General features: G+C 44.6%; 1 protein-coding gene across 3 annotated transcripts; it reads right to left on the reverse strand.

Moving 5' to 3' along the window:
- Positions 1-159: 159 nt before the first annotated feature.
- On the reverse strand, positions 160-9,714 carry SLC51B (SLC51 subunit beta). Of its 3 annotated transcripts, none has more exons than XM_028706978.2 (5): positions 9,492-9,714; positions 7,168-7,258; positions 2,637-2,786; positions 1,449-1,539; positions 160-706 (listed from the first exon to the last, which is right to left on the reverse strand). In XM_028706978.2, exons 2-5 carry the CDS (start codon positions 7,205-7,207, stop codon positions 484-486), a joined length of 504 nt encoding a protein of 167 aa, XP_028562811.1. In that variant the 5' UTR covers positions 7,208-7,258; positions 9,492-9,714; the 3' UTR covers positions 160-483. The 3 variants fall into 3 exon arrangements, with proteins under 3 accessions (XP_028562811.1, XP_077775158.1, XP_077775157.1); XM_077919032.1 differs by lacking the exon at positions 9,492-9,714 and adding an exon at positions 9,178-9,236; XM_077919031.1 differs by lacking the exon at positions 9,492-9,714 and adding an exon at positions 8,123-8,239.
- Between the last annotated feature and the right edge of the window lie 4,315 nt (positions 9,715-14,029).

A 14,029-nucleotide genomic window follows, 5' to 3' on the forward strand; every position in this document is an offset into this window, starting at 1 on the left:
ATCATCTTAACGCTTCTTTCCTCCTGCACAAGCAGATGTAGCTCAGAACTGGAAGACCTTTTGGAATGTAAACAATATTGACCTGTGGTACCAAAAAGTTTGGCAATGTGCCTTTTTAGAGAAATGAACACACACAAAATGTAACCAGGGGACAAATGGTAAATTAAGAAAATATGGAAAGCATTTATTGATCATACAGGTGTACAGAATAATACCCGCCCTCCACTCCTTGATGTACAGCAGACCATGGAACTTTTGAGTTACTTTCTCTTTTCATCTCAAACCCCTTGTAAAGAAAATCTGAAGGAGCACTTTTAAATTATAATTACACCCACTGCATGAATAGAAATGGTCAATTTGGTACCTTGCACCACATGTAACATTAACACCTCCCCCCTTTGCAGCTACTTTGGGTCCAGTTGATGAATTTTGCTTGGCTTAGAAACCCAATTTCCAAAAAACTAATGGCAATCTTGTGTAACCCTATGCATCCTCTTCAGGCGCATCTGCAAACATGGTTGTAATGTTCCCATCCTTCCAATGGATCGTCACCTGCCCTGCATTTTCTACTTTTGGAAGGAAGTTCTCTGGGGGGGAACCTGAGTTGTTATCTTCCTTCAAAGGCACAAAAGCTTGCTTCATTTCCGTCTCATCAGGCTGGCCAGCTGCATACGCTTCTTGGTGCATGAGGGCAATCTTCTGGGCTCTAGCAGGATGGGAAGAGAAGAAATAAATAAAATAAATTCATCAGGCTCAGGTTAATTTTGAGGCAGGCAGGAAGAGAATGAAAACTATATTTCTCAAGGTTTCCTGGGGATAGAAAATGGCTCAAACCCATTTAAGTCTGTAGCAGGGAAACATCCACAGCATTCGGGCTACATGGCTGGTGCTTCTGCACAGCTCCAACTTGCAGCCCCTCTGCACTATCACACCACATTGAAAAATTATGGCTTCTCCCAAAGAATCATGAGAACCATATGAAAAAGTTCAGAAACATGCCAATTTTGAAGGCTAGCTGCATTTCCTTTCAAGTATTGTTTTCAGGAAGTGTAAATGAGGTAAGTTTGTATTGAAAGGTACCGTATTTTTTGCTCTATAAGACTCACTTTTTCCCTCCTAAAAAGTAAGGGGAAATATGTGTGCGTCTTATGGAGCGAATGCAGGCTGCGCAGCTATCCCAGAAGCCAGAACAGCAAGAGGGATCGCTGCTTTTGCTGTGCAGCGATCCCTCTTGTTGTTCTGGCTTCTGAGATTCAGAATATTATTTTTTTCTTGTTTTCCTCCTCCAAAAACTAGGTGCGTCTTATGGTCTGGTGCGTCTTCTAGATCGAAAAATACGGTAAGCTGAACCAAATTTCTTCCTCATCTCCAGCTCCAGCTCTGCAAGCCGGCGTGCCCAGCTGAGGAGAGAATTACACAAGAACCCTCCATTCTGGCATTATCCTTACCTGTTTGCTGCAATATTTTTCCACAAGAGGACTATGCCTACAAGCAGAACCAGCACTGAAAGGCCGAGAATGCAGTAATTCCATGTCGTTGCTGCAAGAGAAAACAGGGAGCTATGATTATATGGGTCAATAGCTCCTGGGAGTTGCTGTCCGGCTGTCTCTCTCACAGCCTGTCCCACCCTTTCTGCCTTTCCAACATGGGCTCCATCTTCATTATACATTTAAACCACCTTTGTACCAATTTAAACAGTCACAGCTTCCACCAAGGAATTCTGGGAACTGTGTTTTCTTAAGGGTGTTGAGAGTTGCTAGGAGCACCTGTTCCCCTCAAGAGTTACCATTCCCAGAGTTCCCTGGGAAGAGAGATTGACTGTTAATTCACTCTCTAAGCTCCACCCTGGGCTCTCAGTCTCCACACTCCGAGTCTTAGAAAGACTCTCCACACATTGCATTGAAAACAGGTACACGCTCTCTCTTACACATCAACGAGTGCATGTGTGGAGGAGCGTACATTTGGTAACTTGTACAGCTCAAATGTTGCATGCACAGGCTGTGCACACATCGAAGGTTACATGTGAAAAGCTCTGTAAGTGTACAGCTCAGCTATTACACAGAATGTGTGATGTGGGAACTGCCCTAGGGCCTGCAACACTCATCAGTGACAATTCCGCAACAAGCCTATTGTGGTGATCACACAGGGGCCCAGGACGTTTGACAGTCTATTGATCCCTGTGCCACCACTGTGATTGCTTCCCCGCTGTCACCAACCCGTTTCTCTCGGGTACACACGGTGTCCAGACAGTTGTTAACATTAAACCAAATAAACAAGTTTATTTTATAAGCATCAACAAGTTTATGGTTTCAGATAATTTTTCTTGTCAGTTTCTTAATCTTAGTTTCTTTACTGGCCTATACCTTCCTAATAACTTCTGACTTATTATCCCAACTGTCTATCTGACTCCTCTTAACAGATTCTCTCACTCTCTCACATCAAACTATCCCAACCCACAGACTTATCCTCCCTCTCTCTTCTCTAACACCCACTGACTCCTTAACAACACTAACTCTAACTCCTCCCCTTGGGTTCCCACTTGCCAATCACTTGACACTCATTTAACCCCTTCCTTATGACCCAGCATGAAGTCACCTAGGAGGGCAAACGCCACAGCTATCTTTGTGAGAACTCACATTCTTCTCTCCGGAAAAACCACAGCAGCTCCTGCAGCATCGCTGAAGGCATCTCTTCTGTTTCAGTCTTACCGCTGATCTCTGGGGGATCTTGAGCGTGTGGGCTAGACATGGCCAGGGCAGAGTGTCCACTCAGGTCTGTGTTCACTGCTGGATGAGAGAACAGCACAAAATGAGTTTCCAGTCATAGCTTTAACCCTGGGCTGTAATGACTATCAAACACTGTCCCTTGGTTCTGTATTTAACCTTTAAAACAACACTGCAACTCAGCCACCTCCCAACCCAGTGTCCTCCACATTATTTGGACTGCAACTCCTGTTACCTCTGACCATTGGCCCTGCTGGCTGGGGCTGATGGGAGGTGGAATCCAAAGCCTTGGGAAGGCACCAGGTTATGGGAATGTAACCAGAACCAGCCCATCATGACATGGAGTTGTGCCCAACATTCTCTGTCCGCTAGCGCCAGGGCTTTCGTGCTGGTGGACAGATGAGTTTTAATGTCACGCAGCAGAGGACTCCAACACAGCAGCTGTGCTAATGGAAACTTGCTGCACAACAAATTGTGTGTTCTACTGTGCAAAAAGGTGACCAGCAATTGGCTCGTGCAACGTCTTGTGCAACAGTGTTCCACTGGTGCAAAACAGTACAGTGATACCTCAGATTAAGCACTTAATTCGTTCCGGAGGTCCATTCTTAACCTGACACTGTTCTTAACCTGAACACCACTTTAGCTAATGGGGCCTCCTACTGCCACCGCACCGCCAGAGCACGATTTCTGTTCTCATCCTGAAGCAAAGTTCTTAACCCAAGGTACTATTTCTGGGTTAGCAGAGTCTGTAACCTGAAGCGTATGTAACCTGAAGCGTATGTAACCCGAGGTACCACTGTACATCAACGGAGCAACTACAGTAAGCCCAGAACTTACGTGAATTTAACTTGTGCTCATTCAGCTTTACATGTGTGGCACAAAATTTAAAAAAAACAGAAAGGGAGCGGAGTTCCGGGGGGGAAAATGAATTGGACAATCCCATCTGCCACTGAACCAGATGTGTTTTGACTATACACAATTTTAGCTTCAGGCGCAATCTCTGGAACGTAACCCCTGCGTAAATTGCGGGTTTACTGTACAGTGGTACCTCGGATTAAGTACTTAATTCATTCTGGAGGTCCGTTCTTAACCTGAAACTGTTCTTAACCTGAAGCACCACTTTAGCTAATGGGGCCTCCTGCTGCCGCCACGCCGCCGGAGCATGATTTCTGTTCTCATCCTGAAGCAAAGTTCTTAACCCGAGGTACTATTTCTGGGTTGGCGGAGTCTGTAACCTGAAGCGTATGTAACCTGAAGCGTATGTAACCACTGTATACCACTAAGTGACATAAATTTGGTGCTACATTGGACACACAACCCATGACTGGGTTTTAAATCTGGTTAATGCATTGAACAGTTCATAATTTCCCAAGTTGTGAGTGCCTGCGCATCTATGGAGCTCTCTGACAATTGTTTCATTCACTGGCCTGGACTGTTTGTTTCAGGTTGGGAGAGGCTCTTCAGATCCTGAAATGGAAGTGCCTTTCTTCCTAGCTGTCTCACTTGACATTCTTTAATCCCAGTACAAGATATTGGACCAGGCTGGGATGCGACAGAGACAGATCATGCTTGTATTTGTACTCTATTGCATTGTATACATATAATGAATTGTGTTAAAGAAAGGAGGAGGCAGTTGGCAGTTGGCAGTTGGTTGATTATTCCGTTAGTTGATTTTTTGACTGAGAATGTTGAGTGGGGTGACTTCAAGCAGACACTGTCTGGAGGAGTTTCTGAGAACAGGCAAGGATTGGATTAATAACTTATGCACTGCTGTGCAGGAGTTTTGAAAGCCAAATGACTAAACCCTCTCTTGCACTCAAGGGAGAAAAACATTGCATACACACACACACACACACACACACACACACACACACACACACACGAGTAAAGATTTATCTTCAAGTGCTGTGTAAGGCATCTATTTTATCACAAACAGATAACATATCATTTGCTCTAAGACCAGTGCCAGATTTACGTATAAGCTAAACAAGCTATAGCTTAGGTCCCCACTCTCTTGGCCCCCCCAAAAAAATTCACTATTAATATACTTCTTCTTAGTTGTATTTCAGTTCAACAATTACTTTGATAAAATACACATTTTGTTATGTGCAAATGGCTTTAGATAGGTATTAGGTCCATAAATTACCATATAGCATATATTCAACACAAAAAACAGCGACAATTTGTTGTTGACAAAGGACAACTGGACATATAAAGGGCCCCATTGCTTAGGGCCTCATCAAACCTAAATCCAGCCCTGTCTAAGACTGAGCTATTGTCCATCCCCTAACCATGCAGGCCAAACAGAGAAGAGCCAAAGAAAGGCAATTTTAGACTAAAGATTTCCCCATGTCTACACTTAAGCGAACTAGAACAGCCAACGCCCACCTGGTTCTCTCCAGATATTTTGGACCCAGTGTGTGGCAGCTGTGAAAAATGCAGATTCCATGTGAGGGTTCATTAGGAAAGGAATTGAAAATAAAACCGTTGGTATCATAATGCCTTTACACAAATCAATGTTGCGACCACTTTTTGAATGCTGTGTACAGTTCTAGTTGCCTCATCCCAAAAGGATACAGTGGTACCTCGGGTTACAGGCGCTTCAGGTTACAGACTCCGCTAACCCGGAAGTAGTACCTCGGATTAAGAACTTTGCTTCAGGATAAGAACAGAAATTGTGCGGTGGCGGCACAGTGGTAGCAGGAGACCCCATTAGCTAAAATGGTACCTCAGGTTAAGAACAGTTTCAGGTTAAGAACGGACCTCCGGAACGAATTAAGTTCTTAACCAGAGGTACCACTGTATTGTAGAGTTGGAAAAGGTTCTGAAGAAGAAGAAGAGTTTGGATTTGATATCCCGCTTTATCACTACCCTAAGGAGTCAATCCTGCCAACCTAGCAGTTCGAAAGTGCGTCAAAGCGCAAGTAGATAAATAGGTACCCCTCCAGCGGGAAGGTAAACGGCGTTTCCGTGCGCTGCTCTGGTTTGCCAGAAGCGGCTTAGTCATGCTGGCCACATGACCCGGAAGCTGTATGCCGGCTCCCTCGGCCAATAAAGCGAGATGAGCACCGCAACCCCAGAGTCGGCCACGACTGGACCTAATGGTCAGGGGTCCCTTTACCTTTAAGGAGTCTCAAAGCGGCTAACAATCTCCTTTCCCTTCCTCCCCCACAACAAACACACTGTGAGGTGAGTGGGGCTGAGAGACTTCAGAGAAGTGTGACTAGCCCAAGGTCACCCAGCAGCTGCATGTGGAGGAGCAACCAAACTGATCAAGGGGATGCAGCTACTCCTTTACAATGAAAGATTGCAGCATTTGGGTTTTTTTAGTTTAGAAAAGGCAAGTAAGAGGCGGCATGGTAGAAGTTTACGAAATCCTGCATGGCAGGGAGAAAATGAATAGAGAAAAGTTTTTGTCCCTCAAACTCATGGACATCCAATGAGGCTGAATATCGGATGATCCAGGCGGAGAAAAAAAAGGACTTAAACTGCGGAACTCGCTTCCACAGGAGGCAGTGATGGCCCCCAATTTGGATGGCTTTCAAAGAGGATTGAACAAATTCACAGAGCATAAGGCTATCAATGGCTGGTAGCCACAGTGGCTACTCCCTGCCTCCAAGGTAGGAGACAGCAATGCTTCTGAATACCACTTGGGAGGAGAGTATTTGGGTTTCTCACAGGCTTCTGGTTGACTACCATGAGCACAGTATGATGGACCTTTGGCCGAATCTAGCCAGCTCTTCTTATGTTCCTATACTCCCTTTGTCATGATTACTTTTCCATTAAGAGCAATTATAAACCAGAAGTTACCAAGGAGGTGTTAAATGCCATTACGGTATAAACCTTTTGCAGAGCAATGAGCTTACTTGGGGATATCTAAAACAAGGCAGTCGAAACCAACGACTGCTGATTGCTAGAAAGGCACACACACACAGAGGATCTCACTGGGTCCCTGTGACAGCCACTCCCACTTTGTCCAGCCAGGTAAAGGGGTGCAACCTGCTATCTGATCTCCGCCATCCCTGCTATCTTCTCTCTTCTCTTTGATGCTTCATCAGTTGCTAGGGATGTAGGGCACATGCTGAATCTGAGCTACAGCTCAGACTCCATTCCTAAGCTAAACTATAATATAGGTCTGTAACTACGGTACATTTTAAGCCTGCCTTGAGATTGCTACTATGAAACTGAGTGAGTAAACCTTTCCTTACTTATAAGAAGACTGTTTTGCGTGTTTATTGTTTTAAAGGGGAAATACCAGGAAATCCAGTCTGCAGTAAAGCATCTTGGATTAATTAAATTAAAAAGTGAAAGCTAGCTTATCAACAGTTTCCTTATTTTTGCTGGCAAAGAGATGTACTCTGCTGAACTCACAAACGTGAGTAAGCAAGGATGATACCTAAGAAATATATCCTCTCCTAGTTTCTATACACATCCCTATACTTACCATACACCACAAAACAGAGGATTGCCCAGAAAGTGTTCATGATGGTGCAGGAACTCTTCCGGTCTTCTTTCCAAGGATCTTCAAATAGAACCTAGATGGGGGAGGGGACCCAAGATGCTTATATGCGTACAGATTCTGAAAATGGACAGCATCACAAGAGACAGGGTCCAATTGCAGCAAAGCCCATGAGATTTGAAGAGGAAAACATGTTTCCATTCCATTCCACTACTCACAGGTACACACAGTAGCCAGGGTGGAGGGGACGGTCCACACTGGGGGGCCATAGGGCACAATGGGGGTCTTTTGGGTGGCATGGGAGTCTGTAGTGTTCAACAACTTGGGTCTACCCTAGACGCTGGTGGAGGCTGCTACACTAAGGTTACCAGACGTCCCCGCTTCCCGGGGACAGTCCCCGGATTTACAGATCAGTCCCCTGACAAAATCCATCTACAGTCATACGTCATGTTACGTCCGCTTCATGTTATGTTCTTTGAAGTTACGTCAGGTGGTGACCCGGAAGTACCGGAAAGGGTTACTTCTGGGTTTCGCCACTCACGCATGCGCAGAAGCACAAAATGACGTCACACGCATGCACATAAGCGGTGAATCACAACTCACGCGTGCACAGACGTGCCACTGCAGATTGCACCCTTTTCATGTTGCGAACGGGCCTCCGGAACGGATCCCATTCGCAACCAGAGGTATCACTGTACGTATTTAGTAGGAAATTGAAAAGTGTCTCCGGATTCATTGAAAAAAATCTGGTAACCTTATGCTACACCTCTGGGTACACAATCAAATTTTCACAAAGCACTCCAGCCACTAAGTTTTAAAATCTGCATTCCTCCCATCCACAGCAACATTTCTGACACAGGTTCATTTTAAAGATGTTCAGTATAAGAAGAGCCTGCTGGATCAGGCCAATGGCCCATTCAGTTCAGCATCCTGTTCTCACAGTGGCCAACCAGATGCCTGTGGGAAACCAGCAATCAAGACCTGAGCACGAGAGCCCTCTCCCATTCTGTGGTTTCCAGCAACTGGTATTCAGAAGCATCATTGCCTCTCAAGCTGAGCCACAAACATAGAAAGCCTCAATTGGCTGCTAACCCACTAGCTCTGAGTCATCACTATCAAGGGCAAAGAACACACATCCTTGCGGTTAGTGACCTCCTTTATCACTTTCCCTCTTGCTACATTCCCCTGGATTTAATCTCATAGCAGGTCAAAGTTCACCTTTCATGGCCAAAAGAGGCTATTACAATTATAGAGACAGAAAAGAGTGTTATAAGCTGCGCATGGCTCTATATGTCTGTGTAGTGACAACCACAGCATACATACCACTTTAACAGTCATGGCTTACCCCGCCCCCCACAAGAATCCTGGGAACTGTAGTTTACTGCTCACAGAGCCACTGTTCTCAGCACCCTTAAGGAACTGCAGCTACCAGTCCCAGGATTCATAGGGGGAAACAATGTACTTAATATATATGGTGTGGGTTTTCAGAATGCCTTTCTCAATCAGGAAGGCTTAAGTGCAAAAGAAGAGGAGCACACCAAAAAGTTAGATCAGGAAAGGAGCTGTCCTCAGCCCGAGGGCCACATTCCCTTCTGGCCAGCCTTTTGGGGTCCACCTTTTGGGGTGGGTGGGGCAACAAATGCAAATTTTACATTTTGGGGGGCTAGTTTTTACATTCACTCACCACACCCCTCTCTGTCCTCCATTCAGGCAAGCAAGAGGGATTCTCCAGTACAAAGACACAGTCCAATTGGGCAAAGACACTCAAGGAGGATGCAAAGCTGGGCCAAAGAGGGATGTGCCCTCCAGATGTTGCTGGACTACAACTCCCATCAACCCCAGCCAGCACAACCAGTGGTCAGGGATGATGGGAGTTGGAGTCCACCAACATCTGGAGGGCACTACTTTGCCTACCCCCACCCCCTTTCTAAAGCTTAAGAACATTTCAAGGAACTCTGGACAGAAACGTCTCTAAGCTTTGGCAAAATGCGTTACCTTCCCACTGAGGAGTCAGAGTGATCTCTTTGACATCTGGGAATTGGGGGCCCAAACTGCAAATCTGAGCTCTAGTTGTCATCATCACCATCTGTTCATTTGTATGCCACTTTCCCAGAAAATTATTCCCCTAAGTAGCTCAGAACATATCAAATGAATAACAATTCAAAAGTATATTAAGCAATTAGAAATAACCATAACATACAGAAATAATAGTGTTCTCCTCTTAGAAACCAACTACCTTTTCCCCCTCCCTAACACACCTTCTTGGTTTCATCCCATTCCCCTTTGCAAACATTTAAGAATGATCTTACCAGAAAGTATGCCCTTTGTGCTCAGGAATCAATGGGAAGATAGTGTTATGTTGAATCAGCTTTCTGAAGATGCTGCTCCTCTAGGCTGTTCAGTGGGGTCTGTTGTGAGAATCTCAGCAATGACTCTTTAGTTGCAAAGGCTGCTGTTACTCACACACACTCATTCATTCTCCTGTGCTATAGCCAAGGACCGCTGGAGCTAAGCACAGAAGAGAGGAATTTGTAAAGTCCCTGAGCTGTCCACACCCACAGCTCCAAACCAAAGGTGAATAAACTCATCCCCAAGCCAAAAGCTGGGACTTCATCATTTATTGACTTGTTACCCTGCTCACTTAAAAGAGTCCACAGTGGAATTTTTTTTCCTCTGGGAAAAAGAAATTGCTTTTCTGCCATCATGAAATGAAACCATGGCACAAATTTGGAGGGAAGCAGACTGGTGCATTATCTTTCTCTCACTGTGGATAATAGTGGCACTTATCTATACAGCACAAAGTCCTTCAGCTAGCAGTAATGAACAATGCATACCTTTTAAAGCAGGGGTCAGCAAACTTTTTCAGCAGGGGGCCGGTCCACTGTTCCTCAGACCTTGTGGGGGGGCCGGACTATATTTTGGAAAAAAATAATGAACAAATTCCTATGTCCCACAAATAACCCAGAGATGCATTTTAAATAAAAGGGCATATTCTACTCATGTAAAAACACACTGATTCCCGGACCGTCCGCGGGCCAGATTTAGAAGGCAATTGAGCCGGATCCAGCCCCAGGCCTTAGTTTGCCTACCCATGGATTAAATGGACACTGGCGTCAATGGACGCTGGCCTGGCCAGGACAGCTTTCCTTTTGTATATTCTGGGCTTGATGAGGCATGTGACCCTCACCTGTCCTGAGCCTATTCCAGCTGAGGAATCACCCACCTCCTTCCTGAGCTAGCAAGCCCCACCTGGGCTGTGGGTCCTTGCCTGCCTTCCCTTAGAACTGACAGATGTAAGTTCTGGAATTCTGAGGTAGTAAGTCCCATTTTGCCACTTGAGGCAAAACAGGAAATTATTCCCTGCTCTGCCGCACCACCACCAGTGAGACACTCACCACCATGGCACCAAACTGCCGGTGGCACTGCAGCTGTACCACCAAGCTGTGCCACCTCTGCCACTTGTGGAGAAGCGGTGCTGGCATTGGCACAGATTCCCTGAAGGAGCTTGCAAGATCTCACCCAAATCTCATAAGATCCTTTGCTCTCCTTTTGCACCTGCAAGACTTTGATGAGATCTTGCAAGATCTTGCAAGAAATCAGTAGGAAATCAGCACCTATACTGGGACTGCTTCTCTAGCAGAGGTGTGGGCATGGCAGGAGGCACCCATGAGGCAGCTATTTCATGCCACTTCATAGGTGGGCTGGCTTTGCACACTGGTATCTGTTTACCTGTAAGCACACACCTTTACTTTTTTTTTAATACAACTTTCTCAATCTACCAGATTTGCACAAATCAGCAGCCGTGTGTGTGTGTGTGTGTGTGTGTGTGTGTGTGTTGCTCCAAGCCAGGAAAGTTGAGATACTTGGGTATTTGTTTGCATATGCACATACACCTTTTCTGATCTACCATGCTTGCACAAAAGTGCAGTCCCAAAATAAAAATAAGCGATGCCTCACTACAAACTAGCTAAGGATTTGGAGTTGTTCACATGAAAGGCTGCTTATCGCTTCATTTCTTTCCCCTTTCCTCCCCATCCTCTGTACCCATGGACGTAGCCAGGGGGAGGGGACAGGGGGGCAACTTTGATTTCCTAAAGAAAGCTCCTTTTGCCCCCTAACAAAAATCCTGGCTACACCCATGGCTTGGACATTGAGCTTTTAAGCACGGCGAAATGTAAGTGTGGGTAAACCCTTATTGTTGGCAGAGGAAAGACAAGGCTAGTTGGACCGCTGGTATCCCAATGCTGAGTGGGGGCTTATTGGAGTTGAAATTCAAACCATCTGAATGCTTTGAATTCTAGAAGGATACAAAGTTCAGAAGAGCTGCTGTAATGGAACCATTAGAATTCAGAGGTTTTAAGCCAGATGTAGTAAATGTAGTACTTTCCAGATGTTGTTGACTACAACACCCATCAGCCGCAGCTAGAATTGGCAATGTTAAAGAAATATGGGAGTTGTAGCCCAAGACATCTGGAGGGCACTGGGTTGACTACCCATTTCAATTGTTGCCCTGTTTCACACTCTTAACCACTTTGAGAACTTTTTGTGGGAAAGTGTTATATAAATGTTCTAAATCAAGGGTGGGAAACCTCAGGTCTGGGCCTCTATCTGGTCCCTGGGACCCTCACTCAGCTCACATCCCCTCTTCCTACACCCTTCACTGGCCTTGCTTGGCACACTCCCTAGTGCCTTTCCTAAATACCAGCCTAGGCAAAGTTTACTGCAAGCAAAGGCCTGCCGTATTCTTGCCTGAAAGATTACTCATCAGGAACATAGTTGCAAAGGTGAGTTTCGCCCTTGATATATCTAGGAAGAAACTGCAATCTGGGATGTAGTATATTTCAGGTTGTTTATCAGTTCGTGTAGATATTACCTTGTGTCTTCAGTGTCTTTGACCTCAGATGCCTGCCTGGTTAGAGAATAACTAATGCTGCCTGCAAGCCAAAACGGATGGCCAGCCCAACCATTAAGACAGGATGATATGTGTGTAGCCAGGATTTAGGGGGGGCAGACATTATTTGGGGGGACACAACTGGTCAGTTAGTTAAGTATTTTTATTTATTTACTTTATTTGTAAAGTATGCCCATGCAGGGTGAGGCCTTAGGTGACAGAAGCCCCTGAAGTGGGACCCCTGCTGTTGCCCCGCTTGCCCTGCAGCCTCTGACAGTGGTGGTGAAGTTGTCCCTAAAGATGGATTTCCTTAATCTTTTTTGTTAAGATTGGCACCCCCCCCCCCGAAAAAAACCCAAACCCCTTTTGAACACTTCAGTGTAAAACAAAAGCATTCTGTAAGAAACAATTCTTTAAAACTATAGGTTTGAACTGACAATGTTATATAGCAACATGTTATAATTGTGGCTGCAGTATTTATTTATTTATTTTTGAAGCACTTTATTTATTTATTTATTTTATTTATTTTGTTTTCAAAAGTTTACATAACCATCAACAATACATTTAATTAATCCGTTGACTTCCCATCCCTCCCTCCATGATGTTCTATGTTTATCCTTTAATGCTGCATATTTTAACTTATTAACACTCCTAAATCGTTAGCTTGAATGCCTTTCTGACATTAGAAAGATATGTATTAAATTTGCATACCACCCTTCATCCGAGGATGACTAAGCGGTTCACATTGTAAAAGCATAAAAATATGTAATGTAGTAACAAACAAAAGAATAACACCCACAAAGAGAGAGAGAGAGAGAGTTTAAATGTCCATAGACACTTATTCCGCAAACTGCTTTTGAGCACAATGGTGTCGGTGGGAAAATGTGGTATTCATATTCCTATTTCAATAGTAAGGGAAGGCAGGGATGCAGCAGGTGACATCTGCCTACCACCACTGACATCTCCACGCGGGGGGGGGGGGGCGACACCTGTCCCTGCAGTCTGGTTTTTTTATAAAAATATTTTTTTATTTGCTTTTCTATTTCTCCAAGAACACACACTTTGTTACAGCCATGCACAAAATGGCAAGAGAAATGATTGCAAAAAATATAAAACACGAACAGGTAATGATAAAATAAATAAAATCTTTATTGCGGTCCAAAGACCCATCAAACAATTTCAGAACAAAATATAGTTAAGACAGCCGACCACAAAAGAGAAACCGAGGCGGTCATTTTGTTTTGTCTCAAGCATGCTGATCCTTGTTACTTTTAACTTCCAAGAGAAACTTTGCCACGGCCACTGTAATATCATTAGACCTGTCATCCAAGAGATATTTAATATGGGAGGCTTCGTATTTTGATCAGGGGTTTGATCAGTTGCTCCCTTGCTTGCTCATACTGCCCACAATGCAGTAAGATATGCTTCATGCAACCGACGAATAATATCTATATTCCTTCCAGCTATTTAGATCCTATGTGTCTTTTACTGTTACTTCCCTTCTACTCTTTCTATAGTTTCCTAACTACTGTCCTTTCAACTGCGTTTTCTTCCATGTTATTTTCACGGTCAAACGTAATGTCATGTTGCGACATAGGGGCTGCTGAGTGTTTTTCCCCCCAACCTGTTATGATTATTTTCTTGTTTAGGTTTTCCCCTATAGTTTCTGCCTGAACTCCTGCTTGCAACGCAGCTCTACCTCTTTCCCCCTTTTCTTCCTAATGTCTCAACAAAAGGAATTGATTTGTAAAAATGTTACATGGGGGGGGGGGACATGAGAGAGAGAGACATTGCACACTTTTGTAAATCAACAAAATCTTTAAAAGAAAGAAAGAAAGAAAGAAAGAAAGAAAGAAAGAAAGAAAGAAAGAAAGAAAGAAAGAAAGCACAGGGAGAACAAGGCAACCCTCCTCCTCCTCCTGCGAGTAGCATGGACTGTGACAACAAGTGGACGGG

This window comes from Podarcis muralis, chromosome 14 (genome assembly GCF_964188315.1).
Source record: "Podarcis muralis chromosome 14, rPodMur119.hap1.1, whole genome shotgun sequence".
Lineage (NCBI taxonomy): Eukaryota > Metazoa > Chordata > Lepidosauria > Squamata > Lacertidae > Podarcis > Podarcis muralis.

Excerpts from the sequence above, each read along its gene's own strand:
- SLC51B (XM_077919031.1), bottom strand. The coding sequence starts at position 8,224 with ATGATGCTTCTGAATACCAGTTGCTGGAAACCACAGAATGGGAGAGGG. Across the intron at positions 7,259-8,122 it reads CAGGCATCTGGTTGGCCACT|GTTCTATTTGAAGATCCTTG; the intron begins GTGAGAACAGGA and ends TCCCCCATCTAG. Across the intron at positions 1,540-2,636 it reads GTTTTTCCGGAGAGAAGAAT|CAACGACATGGAATTACTGC; the intron begins GTGAGTTCTCAC and ends TTTCTCTTGCAG.